This window comes from Numida meleagris, chromosome 2 (assembly GCF_002078875.1).
Source record: "Numida meleagris isolate 19003 breed g44 Domestic line chromosome 2, NumMel1.0, whole genome shotgun sequence".
NCBI classification, from domain to species: domain Eukaryota; kingdom Metazoa; phylum Chordata; class Aves; order Galliformes; family Numididae; genus Numida; species Numida meleagris.
Genome location: NC_034410.1, coordinates 125658949 through 125682842, shown reverse-complemented (window position 1 = coordinate 125682842; position 23894 = coordinate 125658949). Strand labels below are relative to the sequence as shown.

Sequence of the window (23894 nt, the reverse complement as noted above, 5' to 3'; positions counted from 1 at the left end):
CCAACCATGTCACTCCCCATGCCTCAAAATCCTCTTAGTGAATTTAATCCCTCCGCTTTTCCCACTTCTGTTAAATAGCTTTCTGTAGTTGCACTGAATTTTTGGAACTTTTATTTCAAAATCCGTACTGCTAAACTTTTTAAAGAGCAGTATTTTAATTGCTCCCTATGCATCATCCACTTAACTCATCCCTAGCTTTGACTGTAAAATCTTTGGGAGAGTAACTGCCCTGCTATTCTGCTTAAATGTTCTGAAAACTTGGGGTACTACAAACACAACCACATCTATCTCAATTTAGCCAAATAGGGATTGCAATCAAATTATTTGATCTAGATGAAAACACCACTCAGTCTCCTTTTCATATTACTGGACCCCATGCTTAGCAGGTACTAGATATTCCCACGGAAGGTGACAAGAGGTGGGTAACTGCACCAAAGTTGAGAGATTTGGATATGTGAACCCAGTTTTTAGTGTCTGTGGGAATCCACCATTCTACAAGTGAGAGGCGGTTCCTTTTCAGCAACACAGACTATGGTGAAAGCAGTTAACCCATTTCATTAATTCCTCTAGAACACCCATCCAGCTTCAAAATATCAGTCTTTATTTTAAGATGTTCAGTGACCTGAATTCTAAGAACTGCAAAGATCACATGAAACCCGCAGTCAGTGCTCCGACACAGCTGCAGTTGTGTGCCAGAAGAAACAACAGAGCAGTAGAGGTGTGCAGGTGCTGTCACCCCTGGCACTCAGAGGGTGGAACATTTGATGACACTTGTTAAAATACAGCTAATTTTTATGTGCTTTAATGAGACAGAGAGTTGCCTGAGTTAAGAGGACCACTTTCAGAAGAAAAAACAACTTTCTCCCAGGGAAAGAATTTAAGTGCCTGACCCAGGAGGTTCTATTCCCTACATTTGATTTCAAAGTAGCAGTGGGTACAAAGCTTTAAGTAGTTAATTAACTACCGTAACTAACAGACAACATACATTTATGATGCCAAAGAGGTGACTAATGCAGCTCTAAACCTCACCTACTAGCAGTGTTGAAAACATTTTCTGTTTCAGTACAAATTTGCATTAGCTACAAATTATTGATCGCCAAATGAATTTCCAAAAGACATAAATTTGAATGAATGGAAAAGAACTTCACACAGATACTGTTACATCTTAGGCCTAGATTTAGAAGTGGCATCCAGCACATCTTTCAAGTTGCAGATTTTTCCCATCTTTCAGCATCACTCCTTAAGCAATGCTGTTGGGTAAATACCTAATTTTCAAATGTACATATTCTCAAAAAATATTTTATCCTATCTCTTAAAGCTCCGTTAAGTATCTGAAACTATTTTGAATCCTATGGGATTTAAGGTATCAGTATCTTCCAACTATTAACGCTGCAATTTAACTGAATAGCGTAACAATTTAATTCATTAACATTGATGAGATATGTTTCCTTACAAGTTCATTCCATGTGCAATGCACTGTTCTGGTATTATGACAAAATGCTGAAGACACCTCCCTGTTTCATCCCCTGAAATCTCTTTACCAGAGGCTCTACAGTGACAGTTCCCCGTTAACTTCACTTTCTATTATAAAGCTTATTTATATAGTTCTATTAAACTTCTATTAAGTTCATAATCAAAGAATGACTTTTGAAACTCAGCAATAACAATAGATAGTAACAGAGATAATAACATATTGACTATTTCAACACATTTTTGACATATTTTAATAAAGCAACAGTTCATTTCTATTCTCTTAAGTCTCCTAAACAGTTTTACAAGCACAGCGTGCTGGAAACAGTTCTGGGATGAGCACTCGTTTCCCCAACAGTCATTTGTAATTATATGACAACAATTCTGAAAAATCTGAAGTTATATCACAGCTCCTTTCAAATGTTTAGAAAACTGAAGAACAAAAAAGATTGTTGGTTTTTTTTTCCCCCTAAAATCATTTGGCTTTGCCCGCTTCTTATCACAGTCATCTGCATTTCTGTCATTTTGTTTTTAATTCTTTATAAACAATTTATAGAAGCAGAGCAATTCCCATGATCAGATTGTTAGATATAGGTACAATCCCTTGTCCCCTCCTTAATCGCTGTATTATACAAACCATAATCCTCTCACTCAATTTTTAAAACAGGATTGTCGTCCATTAGAACACGTAACGGAAGGCACCCCGCATGGTTCGGATGATAAAGTTCCAGCATGGAGGACAAAGTGAAAGCTAAGCCAGGCTCTTCTGCCTGTTTTTTGCTTATAAAAATATCACACTTAATTAAGGAGCTTTTTTTAATTTTCTGACCGAGCATAATATTGGCAAAAACAAATCAGGCCCCAGTCAAAACAAATAATCCCTTTGATTTACTTCTCTGCCTACTCTAGCTGGTAGAGTGTAATTCATTCTTGAAAGAATTTCGGTCCCCAAATCCCATACTGTGAGCGGCTTTCAGCCCCAGGAACAAAGTGAAGTGGGCTCTGTTTTTAGCTGGGAGGTTCAGTGATGTGGAGAGCTTTGGCAGGGCTACAAAGGCCCTGCAGAATGGAGGCAGTCTAAACAGATACGGCTGTTTGGTTTCTCTTCCGGAGCTGCTGAACACAGAAGGAAACTGTATGAACTGTGTTCACTTGCTCAAAATATCACAAAAAAAGCACAGTTCATGATGAAGTCTGCTTTCTGCTGACAAAAACACGCCATCCCTAAAAAAACCTTATACAACAAGCGTGTACACAAAAAACCTCTGTGTGACAAATGTTAAGCATTCTGTGCATACAAAGGGGCTTTAGCTGGGATTGCTAAAAGCTTAGAGGAAACGTGATCAAAACAAGCAACACAAACCAAGTCAGGAAATTAAAAAGCAGAATGCCTCTGAAGGCATTCTGAATCGTGAAGCTCGGGAGTATACGAGAGCAATTCAAAATTAGGCACTTACTAGGAGTCCTGTAATGCTTGACGTTAATGCTAATCTCAGAAACTTAACACCTTAGCTCAGGGTGGGGGAATAAGTGTGGACCAAAAAGGCCTTTAAAAGCACTGCAAATGGAAGTACACCTCCCCCACGGGGTTCCCAGCCTGCTGCTCCCCAAGCTCCTACCTGAACCCTGCCAATTAGTGGAGCTGCTGCTGGAGCCGTGGGCTGCTCACAACTACCCCTGGAGCAGAACTGCTGCAGCTGGGGCTTGGGCAACCTCCACTCCTCTCTGTTCACAGAGTTCAGGTTCAAATTCACCAAGCTGATCCTGCAGGCTTGCTGTCAGAGTACGGTGCAGTGCGCGAGAGCATCCTAAGGCAATTTCAGTGCTACAATTGCACTGAAAAAGAAGGGCATGTCCTTCTTCAGCTGAATCACTTCTGGCATCATAATAAATCTGATGCTATACAAATATTTCAATTCTGTATGATACGCCAAGTCTGCCTCTCCTAACCCACAGTAAAATGATTTATTCCATAAAAAAGGAGTACATTAGCTTGTCAAGTACAGAAAGTACTTGAAGTACTTCAAGTATTTAATTTCACTGTAAAAATCTTTTGTTGTTGTATTTTTTTCTTAGTAATATAGTTACAGTAAAAGTGATCCTCTCCAAGCTACTAAACCCATAACTTATTAATCATTCTGTCTAGCCTGCTAACTGCTGCATAAAATGCACTAAATAAAAGTCACAAACTCTTTTTTTCCCTTGAGCAATTATCCCTGGATACACGGCAATCCATTTACAGCATGCAGAAATTAGCTAGTGAAAGGATTATAACAATTTCTTTTATCCTTACAAGAGTTATAGTTCCTGAGTGCAGTGTCACATATGCTTTCGAGTAAGACAATAAATCAAAAGTAACAAATCTACTTTCAGTTGCAGTGATTTTTTGTTCATATAAGACAATGTAAAAAGCTGAAAACAGTACCATGGGCTTCAAAAGATGCCTGCATACAGTTAAAAATTGAGTGTATGTTCAGTTTACGGAAGAAAATACACTGTAGGCAGTATCAGTAGTAGAGGGAAGGGAGAAATAACACGCCCCAGCAAACAGAATCCGAATGAGTCACAGCACATTGTCCTCTGCACCCCCTCCTTATGGGCCTTATAAGCCTTAACCAAAGTACAGTTTGCAAATATAATTTTGGTTACTAGATGTCATTTGAAAAAACTCTCAATTAAAAAATTCTGCTGGGTTAGAATTTCAGGGAAAAGTTGGTTGTTCTTAGTTATTGTTTCAAAAATATGTGCTCTAGTCCACACTCAGCTCCGACATTCACTGAATATCTTCCTGATTAGATCGCCAAGAACAATGTAACTCCAAACCCAAGTATGTCACAAATACATTATTTGTGCACTGTCACACCCAGAAACAAAGCATCTTACACAGCAAAAGTTTCCCACAAAGTTTTCCAGCTCTTCTTGGAATAACAGAACTAAAATATTCCTATTTCAGTTCAGAACATGCATCACCACCCAGTCAAAGATTTTTCTAAAAACTGTACATGCCAGGCTGTCAAACACAAAACTTTCAGCAACCAAAAAGAGGATTCAGCACACATGGCATTTTTTTTTAAATGAAAATAAACTTAGAATAGTTTTTCCTTGGTATTTAAGGTCCCCTTCATCACTGTACCAACACATTCTCATGAATTAAAAAACAGAAATCTCTTCCTCCTATCCCTCTTCCTGATACCCTAAGTAAAGAAATAACCCTATTTGTACAGAGACATGCTTAGTTGGGACAAGGAGTACGCAAGCAGAAAGGGAAAGTTGCAACCTTGCTAAATGAAGTCTGATTTTTTTCTTGGAAGAATTCACTTCATCTATTTTCAGTTCCCGCGGCAGTTGTCTCCTACCTCTCCAATGGCTGACACCTTAATTGGAAAGGTTTTGAAGAATGTATTTAAAAATGTACAGCGGAGGCACGAAAGGCATTAAAATTAAAGTAATTGCATCAGATCTTGATTCTGCATTCTGTAGAGAACTACTGTAGTCAGCAGAAGACTGAAAAGGGAGCTCAGCACACAGACTAGTGCTACTTGGTGTTTGCTGAGTCTTTGAAGTGCCACTTAATTTCCAGGTTGTTTTTCTTGTGTTTTTTTAAAGAGATCATTATGAGTCATAGATCTGGCCTCCTGCATCTTTTGATGAACTAAGTCTCAGCCAGTTTACTAGTGTCATGAATATTTGGGCATCCAGGAGGACTAGAAAATCCAAGAGAATTCCTGGGCAAAGGGATGACTTCATCCCAGAGCAGAACGCACATGCCTGGACTGGGTCATGCACGTGAATCCTCACAGGGATGGCAGCTCTGGGATGGATACCACCATGGACAAACATTTCCCTGCAGACGGCAATGTACATGCCAAACTACTCCCCAGTTAGATTCATTTCCACATGCTTGACCAGTCACAGAATCACAAAATCGAAGAATGGCTTGGTTTGGAAAGGACCTCAGGGATCATAAAGCTCCAACCCCTCTGCCACAGGTAGGGTTGCCAGCCACTAGATCAAGTACTCTCTTATGAAGACGTGCTGCAGCCCTTGGATCATCTTCGTGACCCTACCCTTGACCCTCTCCAGAAGCTCCACATCTTTCCTGTGCTGGGGCACCAGACGTGGACTCACTGCCCCAGATGGAGCCTCACAAGGGCAGAGTAGAGAGGGACAGTCACCTCCCTGTCCCTGCTGGCCACCTCTCTTCTGATGCAGCCCAGGATACCATTGGCCTTCCAGGCTGCAAGCACACACTGCTGGCTTATGTTAACTTTTTCATCTACCAGGACCCCTAAGTCCTTCTCAGCAGGGCTACTCTCAAGGAGTTCTTCTCCCAGTCTGTATACATATCCAGGACTACCCCAAGTGCAAAACCTTGCACTTTGCTTTGTTGAACCTCGTTAGGTTCACACGGGCCCACCTTCCAAGTTTATGAAGGTCCCTCTGGATGGCAACCCCTCCTTTTGCAGTATCAACTGCACCACTCAGCTTGGTGTCATCAGCAAAACTGCTGATGGTGCACTCAATCCCATCATCTATGTCACTGATAAAGACATTAAAGATTACTGGTCCCAAGACAGACTCCTGGGAGACACTGCTCATCAAAGGCCTCCACCTGGACACAGAGCCATTTACTGCAATTTCTGGTTGTGACATTCCAACTAATTCCTTATGCATCAAATAGTCCACTCTTCAAATCTGTCTCCCTCCAATTTAGAGATAAGGATGTGGAAGAAAGAATGCATGTTAAATAAAACATGTTAACATGTTAAATAAAAAAATCTTCATTCATACCTTTTTACAGTACTCCCTGGCCATCTATTAACAATGACAGTGAATACATGTCAAACTGACATTCCTACCATTCTGCAGGATGAATTTCTATCGCATACTGTTTTTCCTTTAGTTTGCTACAAGGAGAGAAAGACATGTATCGGAATGTCTTCGTCTAGAAACTTCTGTTTACTTTTTTTGCTTGCACATGTACACGTTGCAGTATTTCCATGGCAGAGAAGGAGAGGTCAAAGGAAATTGCCTTTCTCTGGAACAGAAGGCCAGTGAAAGTCCTTATCTTCTAGAGAACGTAATTTAATAAGTCTTAGAACAACTCTGAGAGATAACGTTTCCTAAACTGGCTTCATCAGAATGTAGTTCATAATATTAGAGAAGCCTACCTACTGAGTTTGTAGTCTTTATCCTGTATTTTCAGATACCACAGCCTATAAAATGGAACAGCAGTAGAAAAGGATCAATACCTCAGACTAATTTCATCAATATAGGGTATATATCTTCAGTAGGAAAAAAAAATCACCAGATTGGCAGAATTTCTTTTGTTCCCATCACAACTATCCTCTGTCAAGTTCACCTTCCTCTAGCTGATCTTCTTTCATAAACTGATCCCTTCTAAGCATAAGAACTATAGGATCTTGGTCCAACTGCCAGCCTGACCTCGGTGCCACGGAAGGTTACGGAGCAGATTGTCCTGAGGGAGATCATGCGGCATTCGCAGGACAGCCAGGGGATCAGGCCCAGCCAGCATGGGTTTGTGAAGGGCAGGTCCTGCTTGACCAACCTGATCTCCTTCTATGATCGAGTGACCCACCAGGTGGATGAGGGAAAGGCAGTTGATGTGGTCTACCTAGACTTCAGCAAAGCCTTTGACACTGACTCCCACAGTATTCTCCTGGAGAAGCTGGCAGCCCAGGGCTTGGACAGGTGCACTCTTTGCTGGGTAAGGGGCTGGCTGGAGGGCTGGGCCCAGAGAGTGGTGGTAAATGGAGTTAAAACCAGCTGGCAACCGGTCATGAGTGGTGTTCCCCAGGGGTCAGTGCTGGGGTCTGACCTCTTCAATATCTTTATTGATGAACTGGATGAGGGCATTGAGAGCACCCTCAGTAAGTTTGAAGACGACACCAAGCTGGCAGGAAGTGTCTATCTGCCTGGAGGTAGCAAGGCCCTGCAGAGAGATCTGGACAGGCTGGATCTCTGGGCTGAAGCCAATCAGATGAGGTTCAACAAGACCAAGCGCCGGGTCCTGCACTTGGGCCACAACAACCCTAGGCAACACTACAGGCTTGGGGCAGAGTGGCTGGAAGGTTGTGTGGAGGAAATGGACCTGGGGGTATTGGTTGATGCTCGGCTGAGCATCAGCCAGCAGTGTGCCCAGCTGGCCAAGAAGGCCAATGGCATCCTGGCTTGGATCAGAAATAAGTGTTGCCAGTAGGAGTAGAGAAGTCATTGTCCCTCTCTACTCAGCCCTGGTGAGGTCCCACCTTGAGTACTGTGTCCAGTTTTGGGCCCCTCACTGCAAGAAAGACATTGAGGCCATGGATCGTGTTCAGAGGAGGGCGATGAAGCTGGTGAGGGGTCTGGAGCACAGGCCTCATGAGGAGCGGCTGAGGGAGATGGGATTGTTCAGTCTGGAGAAGAGGAGGCTCAGGGGAGACCTCATCGCTCTCTATAACTACTCCCTGAAGGGAGGTTGTAGTGAGCTGGGGGTCAGCCTCTTCTCTCATGTACCTAGAGACAGGATGAGGGCAAATGGCCTCAAGTTGCGCCAGGGGAGATTTAGGCTGGACATTAGGAAACACTACTTTTCTGAAAGAGTGGTCAGGCGCTGGAATGGGCTGCCCAGGGAGGTGGCTGAGTCACCATCCCTGGAGGTGTTCAAGAAACATTTAGACGTAGTGTTGAGAGACATGTTTAGTGGGGTTACTGGTGGTAGATGGATGGTTGGACTGGATGATCTTGCAGGTCTTTTCCAACCTAGCTAATTCTATGATTCTATGATTCTATAACTGCCAAATAAAAACGTGAGAAAGAAAGAATATGAAGACTTTGTGAGATCCCCACTTGAGTCGATGCTGTCCTAACAATTCACCCCACAACTTTTTGAGGCTTCACTATTTATGAGGGTGCTTTAGAAACAACCCAAAGTATTTAAGAAGAGAACTCATGAAGACATGAGTGTCATCTCTCCCTTAGCCATTAATGCTGCAACAAAGGTGGCTCATCTTCTGATCTGAACAAGACAATGTCCGTTCTAGAACATTAAATTCTATCAGATGAACTTGCAGTATCCTTTGTACAGTGCGTCTGTGACTCTGCCTTGGAATGAGAAGTTCAGCAGAGAGTACCAGATGGCACACTCACTTTCTTTGGGTTTATTTTAATACTTAAACAAGTGAGCAAGAAACTATTTTCCGGATACTTATCTTTCCTATTTCCTTTCAACACATAAATCAGAACTGAGGTAACAGCACTGGGTAAGAGAGGCCACCTCTGTAGGTCACCTCAAAATCTGAGAGCAATTACTTTGCATTTGTAACTGAAACAAATGATCCTCACATGACTAGCACTGCCATATCAAGTGGTACACTGAAGAGGAAAAATGCCTTTAGAAACAAACAATTGCAGAACTCTGACCTCCAACCGCCTTCAGTTTTCCCTCAGATTCCTCTTTGCAAAGTCGGAATTCCCAGCACAAAGCAGCAGCACTGGGGAAGCCTCGTTCAGGACGCATGTGGGCATTCAGCAGGACAATGGCAGAGCAGGCCTACAGTTAAAGCTTCACAACAGTACATAGTGCTGACAGCAAACACAGAATGAGTATTTAAATACAACTCCCTCACACTGTATGTTCCCTCAAAAACATGCTCCTGCTGGCACAGAAAATGACAGCCTATTCATGGCTGAACCACAGAGCTGCAGGTCACAGTCTTCAGGCCTGCACATCACATCCTTCCTTGTCCCTAAACTGCACTTTACTACAGAGGACCTCATTTCATCCACCACCAAAAAGGTTTTAATCATTTGCCACTTTGCAGGCCATGGTGCAAGAATCTTGCTGCAGCACACAGCTAAAAAATGACCCCTGCACACGGTTTCAAACAAATGTGACGAAGAGGGAAGACTATCCACCCCACTTCAAAAGGGAGCTGCAGTAATCCAGCTGGCCGGGACCAAGTCTGCGGGAAGGCTGTTGATTTACTATGATACGATGAGAGGGGATGGGAGCTAGAAATTTGGCATCTCCACCGCTGCAGACTTCCCACTGCAGTTCATTATCTGTTGTGGGCGTTTTGTTCCAACGGTGAAGGTTGTATCAGGTCAAAGACTGAAACAGTAGGCCACACTGTGGTATCCTGAATTCACATTTTCTTTGCTTTTGTAGATTTGTAATAGGTAGGCTACACAGAGAGTTCTTTTATTCATCACAATTAGATATTTTTGTGCCCTTATGAACATGAAAAGGTGACACAGAACTATTTCATTCTTTTACTCATTATCTGAGTCAATTTTCCTTTTTGTGCTATCAATTTCCCTTCATTTTCATTCTTTCCAAAAAGCATTAAAACAGAGTGTAAGAAAACCTTTTAAAAAAGCTACTAACTTCCAGAACCCTTTTCCAAGGTTCAAGGAAGTTATTAATAAACATTTCAGACTTACCACTATTTTTTTGTATTAAACTCACATTGATACACAAGTCCAATCAATTCCAATCTCACTTGCAGAACAAAACCTTTAAAGATGCACGTTTGCTAAAACTGCAGCAGACTATTATTTTATTTTCTTCTAAAGGCAAAAGTTTTGATTAATTCTGAAGCTCTGCAGAGTTAACGAAGAGAGCTCTAAAAACAGAGAATTTCTTCATGTAGCACTGTCTAGAGAGCCTCAAATGAATAGAAGTTACTTAATAATTTGGTAACTAAGACAGTTTTAATGCAATTGTGCAAATGTTTAAAATAAACAATTTTTGTAGAACGTTATCTGAGAGAGTCTATAACTGAAGTTGGTTCACCAAAGAAAAGACAGCAAAGACAACTCTTATTCTACACCACAAGAGATGGATACCTTGAGTTACATGATAGGAAAGACATCGCATTACCTACTGTCACTGCGTTCCCATCCCAGGTCAATGTTGCATCCAAATAGCAACAAGCTTCTTTTGCTCATGGCTCTACAGCTAATTTCTGGTTCCACTTGGTTCAACATCCCAGCTGTAAATTGATATTAGCAATTATGATCCACATTACAATTAAATATGTGGTTTCAGATAAATGAAAGGAAAAATGCATCATTTCTGCTTTAAAGATTCATCAAGAGATTTTAAAGTGTTCATTGAAGAAAAAAATGAACTTATCTTTTCGTACCACCCTGAGAGAAGAAACTCTTATCTATTTCTAAGACACACATTTAAATGAAAACGCAATTATAGACAAAAAAGATTCTTTAAAAACACACCAAAAAACCACCCATATTTACAACTTAAAATGATTTCAGTGGCACTGGGTATAAGCAGCTAAAATTACTGCAATTAGCTGTTCTGTCTTCAACTTCTTGGTGGCTCTGGAAGATCATCTTAATTGAATGCAGCAAGTGATTCTTTGTTAAGCAGGGAATGGTTTTGCTGGGATTTCTAGTTGGTTTTCCTTTAAATATAATTTTTCCCTAATTGGAAAACAAAACTGTATTATCTTTGTGCTTTCAATAGGAACTTGGATTTCTTGAACAAAATCAAATATAGCAGTAAATGATTTGACAGACATGCAAATTACATATGTTTCCATCTGTATGTTACTGTCTGGATTATTGGCTGGATCTTAAATAGCTAACATTTACGGTTTATGACACTGCAAAATCCTGTGCTTACAGGTCACTTAAACAGCTTTAACTGTGCTGCAGAGACAATTAGATAAACAAAGCTTTTGCAGCAATTACAGCATGCCAAATAATCAGATGCTCTCTCCGCAGCCCGAGCCTTTGGCACTCATGAAAGACAGTCAAATGTCTTTAATTGCTTCTGTACAAATACCTTCTCCAAGTGCCATCCTTCAGTCCCTAATTTGTGGATTTGCCTAAAACAAGCTTGTTTACATGGCAGAACACCTATTTCTAAGGAAAAGCTGGATGTCACCTCTTTACTTTCATGCCTCAAGTTTTACCATGTCTACTCAATCTTAAACATATAACAACTGTGCTCAGCAAACAGGGCAAGAATTCTATATGAGCCACCCTACTGGAGTGTACACTGTACATTCAATTTCTTCTCCCTAAAGGCAATCAGATCATATTTCTTGCTTCTTAGTATTCATGGTCTCTACCAATTTGTCAAGATTATTCACAATCTCTGTTCTGTCCTCCAGAGTACTTAGTACTTTATCTTTGTGACCTTGGTAACACTTGCCATCACATTCTTCTTTCCTTCATGTTTGCTCCAGAGATCACCAGATTTGGAGGGTCACACAGAAGTGCAACCCAGAACATCCCCTTACTTGCTCTTAATTTACACAAAAAAACTGGTACAGGTGAATAGAAATACCTGTTAGCCATTGCTGACTTTCTGCAACAAATAACCTCAGCCATTCTGAAAGGCTTGCTGGTTATTTTACAGAGGGCAATTATGCTGCTCTCTAACTGAATACTGAGTGTCTTACAATGTCCACATGTAAAGGACATAAAGCATTATATATTTTAATATAATGTAGAACATTATCAACACCAAATTTACTGAAATTTAGACATTCTATCAAAGCCAGCCTATTTATATTTCTTTACACTTAGCTGTATCTCTTCCCTGAAATTTGGCATTTAAATTTGTGTAGGCAATTTTAAATGAAATGACCAAATTAATCAATGAAAAAGTCAATGCACCATACTTGATGGTAAGAGTACAATCCAATCATCTTGTTTAACTTATTTGAAGGTTGGAAACTCTAATGAATGAGAAAAAAAAAATCTTCAGGCTTGTGCTTGCTATAAATAGGCTTATTAACTATAGTCTATTTATATGCATGGTGTAACAGCTGCAGACTTCCAGAAAGACTTGCTGAACAACTTGCAGAATGCGTTAAGAGACAGTCAAATGTAGTATCAGCTGAGCATTAATTCCAGTTAAGTGAGCAGATCCCTGCAGCACTTTAGCATATAAACTGATGTCAGTGGACTTCAGGCAAAAGCAAAGAACACAGATCCAAGATATTTAAATCTCTGACTTCAGGTTTGCAATGCCAAGAAATAAAATCATACACGCAAAGAGACTACAAGCTGTACTATCTTCTTGTAAGATAAGACAGAGAGGAACATACTTGTCAACAGTTCAAGATTGTGTTTTTCCTTTCCTTCACAAAGAGCAACGTTATCTCAAGTCCTCTTCTGCATTATTTGAAAGGGGAAAAAGGAGTGAGGACATCACATTTTAGAGCTCAATAATCACTGCTGGCAAGAAGCTGGGTGACAGACATTTCCCATTTGGAATGGTAGAACATGCTCTACTCTGCTGAGCAGCACATCACAGAAGAAGGTGTTCTGTAACTGTAGCTCATATTTATAGCTTACAGCAACAAATTCCATTAGAATGAAGAAATATTATTTCATGAAACAACTTCTCCCACAAGCAGTACATTAAACTTGGCACATGTAAAAGTTGAGAGAAATCTTTGTCCAGCTGACATCAGTGAAAGCACAAACTAAGCCCAATGACCATTAGACCAGGCAAACAATTAAATAATAAAGCCTAGATTTTTAAATAATACAGAAGTACTGAGAAATCATTAACACCCCTCCCTGCTGAGCTAAGGAAAATCCTACTTCTACTTGCATACCAGCAGCTGAGGAAAAAAACACTGATTCGGTGCAATTTCTAAAGTAGCATAGATCACAGAATATTGTTTCATCTTACATCATGGTATTATTCCATTCTCCACCCCGTATATGACAATTTATGTGTGATTAGATGAAATGAGATATGGACTAGGGGGTGGGAGTTAAGCAGTATATACCAGGCCATTATACACTGTTCTTGAGACTAATATTTCACAAATATGGTTGTAAATTCCAACACTGAAATGGAAATCAGATGTCGAGGGACTATGCAACTACCAGAAGAATAACCATTTCAGTTTTTCTTTTGTTCAAATCTGTAAACCAAGTCTACGGAATAAATGACAGAATAAAAACCAATGGGGAAAGCAAATGCAGACTGTGAGAAACATACCTTTCAGCATACCTAAAGAAACAAACCTACAGAACCTGCAGTGCAAAGTAAGTTTTCTGTTAAAGGTCCTTTAATGGGCCCTATGCTTTTTTCCTTTTCAAATTCAATTTAAAAGTGTAACATAAAGAATGAGAACTCCCAGAATTTGTATGCTACAGATAAATTTCTAAATATAAATATTACTAAAAAAAAAAGAAAAAAATATGAAGTAAAGATAAAGATACAATAAAAACTAGAAATTTAGTTGTATTTAAGTCAAAACAGTCATGTATTTTCTTAGGTGTTTTTTCATTAATCTATATGTTTACACTTCCATTTCCAGTTTATGCATTATCAGTGTAGGATCTCAGTCCTTAACACAGAAAGTAGTAACTTTTCTGATGGGTATGACTGAAGAGTCAGAACTCCAGGATGGCTGAGGCTGGCAGAGCTGTCTGGGCCCCTCAGGCCCACCCTCAGCAGGGACACCCAGAGCAGGAGGCCCAGGCTCATGGCCAGGTGGCTTCTGAACATCCCCAAGGAGGAGACCCCACAGCCTCTGGGCAACTTGTGCCAGTGCTCCAGTACCGCACAGCACAGCAGTGCTGCCTGGTGCTCAGAGGGAGCCCCTGTGCTCCAGTTTGTGCCTGTGGCCTCTTGTCCTGGCTCTGGGCACCGCTGAAAGGAGCCTGGCTCCATCCTGTTGGCACCTTCCCTTCAGGTATTTATAGACAATGATGAGATTCCCCTGAGCCCCCTCTTCTCCAGGCTGAGCACTGCCAGCTCTCTCAGCCTCTCCTCAAAGGAGAGGTGCTCCAGGCTCTGCAGCATACTGGTGGCCATGTGTTGGACTCTTTCCAGTATATCCAGGTCACTCAGGGGGGAGGGGCAGAACTGGACAAAGCACTTCAGGTATGGCCTCAGAAGAGCTGAGTAGAAGGGCAGGATGTCTTCCCTTGATTTGCCTAATGCAGCCCAGAATACCATTGGCCTTCTTAGCGGCAAGAGCATGTTGCTGGCTCATGTTCAACTTGGTGTCCACCAGGACCCCCAGCCCTTTTCTGCAGAGCTGCTCCCAGATGGGTGCACCCAGCAGGTGCTGGTGCCTGGGGCTTTTCCTCCCTACCTGCAGGGCTTTGCACTTCTCCTTGCTGAACTTCATGAGGTTCCTGTCAGCCCATTTCTCCAGCCTGTTGAGGTCCCTCTGGATGGCAGCATAGCACTCTGGCATATCCATCACTTCACTCAGTTCTGTATCACCAGCAAACTTGTTGAAGGTACACTCTGCCCCATCGTCCAGATCATTAATGAAGATGTTAAACAGGACTGGACCCAGTATTGAGATCCAGATTATTACACTAGTTACAGATCTTCAACTAGACTTTGCATCACTGTCCACTGATCACCACCACCATGGTTCCAGCTATTCAATGCACCTCACTGACCATCCAGTCAATACAGCAACAGCTTCTCTCTATCGGGATCACATAGGTATACAGTGCCAAAGGCCCCAATGAGTATTCACTGCTCTCCTCTCATCCATCAGGTGGTCATTTAATAACAGGAACTTATCGGATTGGTCAAGCATGAGTTCCCCTTGATGAATCCATGCTGACTACACCTGATCATTTCCTTGCCCTTGTTTTCCAGGATGAGCTGTTCTACCTACCACATTCTCAGGGATCAAGGTGAGGCTGACCAGCCTGTAGTTCCCTGGCTCCTCCTTCTTGCCCTTCTTGAATATACAAGTGACCCTGGCTTTCCTCCAGTCTTCAGGCACTTCTCCCAGCTACCATGACCAATTAAGGATTATTGAGAGTGGCCTTGCAATGACATCTGCCAGTTCCCTCAGCACTCATAGGTGCATCCCATCAGGAATAACATTTTATTAACAATCACTTTAAACAGACTTTTCTGGTATCATGTGCTTTACAATTTACTTTGCTTTGCCAAACCACAGTAAACACTTTTGAATCATTGTGACTACAATTTACAATAAAGTTGCACTGAAAAAGAGCAAGGCCGTTAAGGTCTTAGAAGCCTGGGGGACTGGGTGAAAATGTATAAAAAACTGTGTAACAATGGCATAAAGCAACAAGATTGAATAATGATAACAAAGTTTTCAAGAATATATTAATGAGGCAAACTGTCTTAAACTAACTGTCTTAAAAACCACAGCAACTGTGGTGAGCCCCATTATTTTTACCAACTCTCTCCACATCTTGTTCTCCAAGCAGAAGTGCAAAGCATGAAATCATAACAAGTGAATTCACAGCGTGTGGAGTTTACCCACATTTTTGCTGCTGGTTCAGTATTTCTCAAGAATACCATCTCCCTGACTGTTAAAACTACTAACTGCTATATATTCGAGTAACTGTTTCTCTCAGTTGTTACAACCACAAGCTTCTTGCCGTAACACCTCTACTGCTTAGTTTCTATGCAGCTGAATCACTTTCATTAATATTTCAGCATGACTGACCAAGCCAGGTTCTTTTGCCCTTTCAACTCAGCTTCAGCCTTAACATTTTAGATTTCACTCCTCTTAGTTTCCCTTCTCCACTAATCAAATCTTTGTCCACATTGGTCCTATTTGTTGGAATCTCTGAATGCGTACCAAACAGATCTCTACATCCAACCCACATCCTCCTAGACATGCCATTTTCCATTAAACTTGCATTAAAAGATGTAATTTTTTTTAACACTGCCTTCAACTCCTGGACTGCAAACTCACAAATTCTCTTGGTAGTTCTTCTGTTGAACAAGGTCTAACATATAGTCTGCACCTAACAAATAGAAGCACGTTACTACAGCTATTTGACTTCTACTGTAGTGAACAGATGGTTTTACACTAATCCTTGATACCTGGCAATAGCATTTCTGGCACCTACTTATTCAGAATGAAAAGTACAATATAGTTTCTTTCCTCCTTCTTCCTCAATATTGTGGTTTCTAACTTCATGCTTCAGACGACTACTACATCTGCCAAACCAAGAACTACTCTTTAGATACTCTTGTGTATTAGAATGCAAGAAGGATCCAGTGTAATTTTAGAAGATATCTTTTTCAACGTGGAAAAAAAATGCTTTCACAATCATTCTGTAAACCCTGTGTGTATTTGTAAGTTATTACTGAAATAAAATCCCACAGTAATTCTTCAAACTACTGTGTGGGAGTAGAGACAAAAGAATGAGTGGGAAGAAAAAATATTACAGTGTATCTGCTTATATTGGTGTCATCAAAAGGGCTACAAAACTGTGTGCTTAAATACATTCGCCAGCAAACTAACTGTTCCACTGTCATTTCTAGCATCACAAATACTAGTTGTAGTCTAGGAAGTGAAGCAGCTGAAACCCAACATTCCGAAGATCATAGTCCTCATCCCTGGTCACTGTTATCCTGGCATTTCAGTAACCTAAAACACAACCAGTTGCTTGCCAGCAGTTTGAATCACCCCACTTGAAAAAGGTGCAGCTCCCATTGGACAGCAGGCAGGGAAGACAGCTAAAGCTGATGCTTTTACTTCACAGCGCAGTGGCTCATACACACTGACAGCTCCTGTGCTTCAGTTGGCAAGAGGAGAAACCTTTTAAAGATCTTTTGTCTTGCTTGCACCCCATGGAGCTCATCCCTTGCTTCTGTTGTTGCATTATCAAGTTGAGAGACACAGGAGCCGGAGACCTCTCAAAGATCAGCAGAAATGGCTCAGCAAGCCCTTCGCCTATTCTCAGCTGCCCGTTTGTAGATAGTCTTGTCATTTTGATAACATCTGAACATTACAAACATCATGTTACACTAGTGCACCTAAACCGACGCCTCCCAGCAAAACTATCAGAAGTATCATTTTTTTTAAAGCTGTCTTGAATCTTTCTTCCGTAGGTATACACTCATTCCACTGATATTTCAGACACCATCAAAGCAGTACAGTGCTTTTTGACTGTTGCCCTCTGCATACATGTAAATCACCTACAAGATGAATTTGTTGTGTATACAGATATTTAGATTTATTAAAAAAAAAAAAAAAGCCTACTTGAGAACTCACTGGTCACTCAGAATCTTAAGGGAAACTACTGCCAAGTTCTCCCCCAGAAGAATTAAATGCTTTCAGTCAGCTCTTGGGTTTTTAATGAGCAGTTCAAGTTTTAGAAGAATTGCCAAGCTCTACACACCACAAAATGTAACCTTCACTTTGGACTGAAAATTCCGTTCGCAGACTCAAAAAAAAAATAACAAAAACCAACAAAATTGCCAAGTTAAAAGAAAAGTTTTCATCCATATCGGTTTCATATTAATTTGACTGTTTTAATCATGACAAGACCTCTGTTTAAGAACGAACTATGGAAGTACCCTGATTCTCGCAAGGCACATCATAAAAACAATCCTCCAAATAATAATACAAAGTCCTATTGCTAATAAAGCACACACAAGTACACAGGGTGAAGAAGAAACCAGAGAGAGAGTGAAGAAAGAACAATGGCACTGTTAGGAAATATTCTATTTTCTTTGAGATTTTGGGGTCCATTTTTGCTGAAAGAAATACTACCCTTTCTCTTTCTCCTACTTTCCCATCAGTCTGTTGCTATGAAGTAATGGGCTGGCACTCTGGAAAACCTAATCTCCATAATCATCTCAATTCTGAGGGTAGCTGTGACAAGCATCAGCTTACAGTCACACAAGACAACCTCACAAAAGTGCACTTACAAACCCTCCAACATTTTGAAATGAATAGCAAAACAATCCACATGGAGTAAATGTGCTAATGGAGCCATAACGTGATGGCACCAGGCTCTTAAAACATCACTGCTCAAAACTCCATTGTATGCATGGTTTAGTTTGAACATAGGGATATCTGGAAGCCACATCAAAGGGCTAATGGATAGACATTTTGTTAACATATGTAGAACCGATGCCAGGCCATAAAACAACACTGTACTGAGTATTACAGATCTTCAGAGAAGCCTTTTTTTCCCTGATAATTTTTTTGCAGGAGGAGGAGGGGGTCTACAAATTATTTCTTTCCTTATGCATGCAAATGCCTAGAAGACTCAGAAGCCTGGACATTTTTATGTTCTCTTGTTCCCTGGAGTTTTGCCCAGTATCACAAATTCCAAGAGAGGGCTGATTTTTTAAATAGGGAAAGGAAGAAGAATGTAAAAGCAAATAAACCGCCATTTCCTTTGTGGAACAGATTGTGTTACATCAATCACAGATTGGTAAAGAACTTCACAATCTATTACCTTAGCATCTCTGTTTCTCAGGTCACTCCTAGGACTGCTTCTTTCAAAATGCCATCCAAACATGGCTCAGAGCTACAGCACGTTCTTTAATGGTCTTTTATGCCTGTGGTGTTCAAAACAGAGCCACTTTTCAAATGGTACTTTTTGTAAATATGGCACTCCATAAAAACAGGAGGCAAAAAAGCAGTGTAGAGCGAATTCCTGGAACAGCTATTCAGGATTCTACAAAAGCCACTTATAAGCCTCTCTCTTTGTGCTCTACAGTATTTATGCTAGATCACAGAATAATGAGCAATCATTAAATGTATGTACTTTGTAAGGCACTTAGGAAACTGTTTTCCCATCACTTATTAAGTGTAAAGTAAGTAAAACAGCACTGCACACCATGAAATATGCAGTGCGGAAAGATACTGAAAGTCAGGATTACAGAAGAATTATATCTTTATCCACTTTGATGCCTGTGCAGTTAATCAAATATTTTGCAGTTCCGTGTTTGGCACATTAGGTACACTGAAGCCAGACTAGCAAGAAACAGCCACTCTACGTAGCATTTCCCCAGAGATGGGAATGGTTGCTTCTGCACTTTAAGACCAATCATGCTACATCTGTATTAAAATGAAAAGACAAACATGTTTTACTGCCAGCTCTGCCTGAATTTCAAATGAAAACCACATTAGTTAAGTTGTGAATTTCTCAGTCAGTCAGTCTCCAGTGTCAGCTTACACAGTTTATACAAAACATCTCACCAGTGCATGATGCAGTACAAAGGGATGCTAACAGTATTGTCCCAGGTTCAACAACATGCTTCAAAAACCCCTTCCCCAAAACAAAAGTTAGGAACAGACTGCGAATATCTCTACTCTGCAATAGCCTGGAACTCAGCAGGCTCTGATGCCATATTTTTTTCATTTCACAAACTCTTTGGCTCAACTGTCAAAAGTCATACAGGCTGAAATATGTTAAGTCCCACAGCCCACAGGTTTTCCACTCTCACTGCTGTCCTAAGCACCGTGGGAATGTGATTCCAAGCTCAGGAAGTTTGCCAGGGCATCAAGTCATAGCATGTTTGGTCCCACTGCTTCCTACCTACTTACATGTAGAAAAGCTTGATCTTGAATTCATTACCTTGTACGCACAGCCTCACCTCCTTTGGGCATTTAAAGGGATTTGGGCTTCAGCAGGAACTAAGCAAGCACCTGAGGAGTGACAGAGACAATGCTGGATGTCTCTGGATGTGTCTGCTCAGAACACGCAGCCATGTCTGCTGAGACATCAGCAAGGACACTGCTCAGGAGAGGGAAAGCTGGACCTCCTTGGCTTAGAAAGAGTAACACAAGAAAAAATAGAACACAGACACACACACACTGGACTTTACTGGCAGCATGATAAAGTGCATTTACCTTTACTGTTCAGATTTTTTCTACCCCACTTAAAAATTTAGTAGTGCAAAGTTGCAACTTAAGGTAGGTTTCAAAGTCCACTTATCTTAGTTGGAGCAACTGATGTCAAAGCATTTGTTTACTGCTACTGTCTGGCCAATCCAAAAGAATAGATCAGAACAGAAGAAATATCACTGGGTTAACTGTTCAAACAACTGTTACTGGGTGCATGGGCATCTGCATCCAAGTCACATCACTTGTTTTGGAAGATTCATGCATGAGCTTGATGCCTCACAAAACAGTAATTATATTTCTTGTATTGCTTTAAGTTATTCAGAAATGGAAGTGTACGAAAGTTAAGCATGGGAGCCTAACTAAAGGTTTGCAAGTTCAACAATCTATCAATTATCATGACATCAAACGCTCCTTGCAAAAAAGAAAACAAAGCACTTGCAGGAAAACATGCCAAAAGTATTTCAACTACTTTATTTTCTAATTTTACTTCTTTTTCTTTTTCCTCCTCTGTTGCTACATGTGTGAATCCACAACAAAAAAAAAAGAAGAAAAAATGACCTAAAAAGGAGGCTCTGGACTGGACACACTGCAAGGGTGATCAATGGTTGAATAATAATAAACACTGCTTGCAACAGATAGTTTTTAGACAATTATGGTTTCAATCTTGGAGATTACTTTTAACAAACATGCTAAAATCTCAGAAAAGGAATGAATGATTTACTATGAATTATTATTACTTATAAACCAGGCAGTATATTAAATTCTAGTAAATATGTAGACAAGTACAGACATTCCTAACGTAGTTAAATGTAGAACTGTCACTTCTCACCAGACTTGATCTGTATTCCACAGCGACCCTCATTTTCAATTCTGTTCCAGTGTTTTAACTTATAATTGGCAGCAATGTCTGTGATCGGTTATGTTTCACAGGCTTCAGCCTAATTTGAACTGTACGGCTTTAGACCTTTGTCACAGCTATACCACTCACTGCTGATTTCTTACCCAGAGTTCAGAGATCCAGATTTGCCTTTGTTTCAGTTCAAATCTCAAATTGAAATTTTGGCCCAAGGGAAACAGCACCTTTCTCTTCCTCTGGACTTGTAATGCATTTCTAAACACTCTGGCATAAAAGGCATTGCAAGAATTTGGGTCTGTGATGTATTTTATTGCCTAAATAGTTAGATTTTTCTGGATAACAAAGTCGAATTAGCGTAGTGAAGCATTTATTAAGCTTCCAGGAACTGAGTACTAAAAAACCTAAACATTCACTTGTTTTATTTTTCTGTTTCTTGGTTACTTTTTCAAAGTGTGTACACTACCACTCCCATTAACATCAGCAGGGGGTTTGTAAATAAGTCTTTATCCAGTGTTTCAAAAACCTGAGCTTTTTGGGGTAACAAGAGATCACAATCCATTTCATTACTTAAAGACACAGAGCAGGACAGCAAACAGCCTTTGAAAGCATACTTGAAGGTTATAGTTGGACATTTTTATAATCCAGGTTGAAATGCCATAATTCTGAAATCCACCGAACATAACTCAGGGAAGACAGCACATTAGCTGATTAGCACATTACTACCTCTTTGGATGACATGTACTTAAATTATTTTATAAATTTGGGCACTGTGTTTAACTAACTCAGTACGTGTGTTATGAACCTAAACTCATAGCTGATGGTATGTAAGCCAATCAGCCACAACAGTCATTACTATTCCCCTTGCCCAGTGATCAAGCTTCTGAAATTGTATACTTGTGCTAATACTGAGGATTTGAGACATCAAAAGCCAAAGCTACGGAACTTATATCTTGAAACAGATAAAATCTTGTAACAATTACAGCCACTTTATCCACTGAAATTAGGAAACTACAATGTTTAAAAAACAATCATGGCTCAGTAGATGTACTTCAGAAGCAATTTCTACTGCTGCTGCAAGTGAGGTTGCATCAACATTTTCATGAAAAAAACATACTGCCAGAAAATTCATTCTGTGTTGTAAGCTGACACAGAAGACCTAATGCTAGGCATAAGTCCTCTAGCTCTACAAACGTAGTTTGTGTGATTTTGCCTAAGAAGTTGGGAGAAAGGAGAAAATGACAAGAATGTCTTGAAATTGAAATCAGCAATTAAGGGTCAACCAGTGTGCAAACAGAGCTTGCAGCTACTTTTTAGTGTAGATAGTTCATTCCTCCTATCTGACACACATTCCATTTCAGCTAAATTCAGTAATGTTCTATACAAGTAAAAAATAAAAATAAAAATACAAAGATAAACTGACATCCTATATTCATTTTCAAACTTAAGGAAATCTCAAGGAAACAATTTTATTTCCAGACAGCAGAACATGCTTTATTTGGCTGATGAAGAAACTGCCTGCAGATTACTAAATGAACAATAAGCAAATTCCAAGCACAAATCCTTCTGGTAACTACAACTTGTAACTTATTATTTAAAATAATATTTAAATATATATTAAAAATAATAATATATTATTTAAAATTGTATTGCTGCTAGAATTTCACTTTTGCTTCCACACGTGCTCCGTGCTACCTGTGCAGATGGCACTACTTAATGCAAGCTTTAAGCTATGGAAACGAAGTAACATGTTAAACTGTGGAAAACAACAAAACCTGGAAAACAGCCAAATGCCAACAAGTCAGAAATGAGGAAGAACAGGTGATCAAGAGATACTCATTTGAAGGGAATCTTATGAATGGGTGTTTGTTTTTTTTTTTTCATATTTTTAAGACCAAAATAAGTTTCTTTTTGTATATTCTCACTTACCTGCTCTGGGTGCTTGCTTCCAACTATTTCCGCCACGGTGTTAAAAGAAGTAGAGTCTGGATAGGTCCTGGCTCCCATCTTCAGGTACACAACGATCTTAGTGCCTCGGAAGGACATCCGTGACATCATTTCAGCATCTTCCACAGAGATGCAAGCTGTGGGAATCTGGGGTACGCCAGGCTGGTAGTTCTGCCAGCCAGTATGTGGGCTACAGGAAAGAAAAAATAAAACAGTGTTAACAACTTAGCTTGCAAGTTATTATCACCATTATAGAATTATTAGAAAGAACACTTTCACCGCCACCCCCAGCATGCTGTCAGAAGGAATATATTAGTTATGTTGGAATAAATCTTTCTAGAAAATACCTCAAGCATTTTTATACTAATCAGTCTTTCTGACTGTCATCATTCCTGGGAAGTTATTCCGTGTCAGCACAATTTAGGTACTTTGACATTACAGTAGTAAATCCTCTGATACCACATTTTGCTGCTTCATCAGGAAGAAAAACAATGAAAAGTCAGTAATTGCATCTTTTTTTCCTGCGACAAGTAACAAAAATAAAATTCACTATTTCACCTATTTCAACATCAGAGTGGCTGTCAAAATCACATCTACTTTGAAGAGCACTAACATGAGAAACTTCAGAAAGACAATGAAACCATAAACAAATTGCCTGTTTACCCATTCTCAATACACTTGAGATTTCAGCCACCACCATATGAAATAAAATAAAATATAAAAAAACCCAGAAAGTTATACACAAATTATGAGAAAATGAAGGAAAACATAAACCATTAAAGGGCTCAGATCATTTAGGAAGATTCATACCTTGTGGAGAAGAAAGTTAAAAAAAAATCATACAAAAATCATAAAAAGTGTTAATTCTACAGTTACACATTTTCTTTCACTAAAACAGCCATAGTTCTTCCAGTATTACTCTCTGTTTCCTCCCAGAAAGCTGCAGACGGTTCATTACTAAGTACAGCACATATTCCCCTTCCAGAAGCTCCTTTTGTGCTGCCTGAAGTGAGTGACTCCACATC

The 23894-nt window shown here is 40.1% G+C and overlaps 1 protein-coding gene across 7 annotated transcripts in view; it reads right to left on the bottom strand.

Moving 5' to 3' along the window:
- Window positions 1–23894, bottom strand: part of CPQ (carboxypeptidase Q) — a 163804-nt gene that overhangs the window by 82231 nt on the left and 57679 nt on the right. For all 7 annotated transcript variants that reach the window (XM_021388142.1, XM_021388146.1, XM_021388145.1 and 4 more), the window contains one exon: window positions 22852–23059. In XM_021388142.1, coding sequence (XP_021243817.1) covers window positions 22852–23059 — 208 coding nt within the window. The remainder of the gene's footprint in view (window positions 1–22851; window positions 23060–23894) is intronic.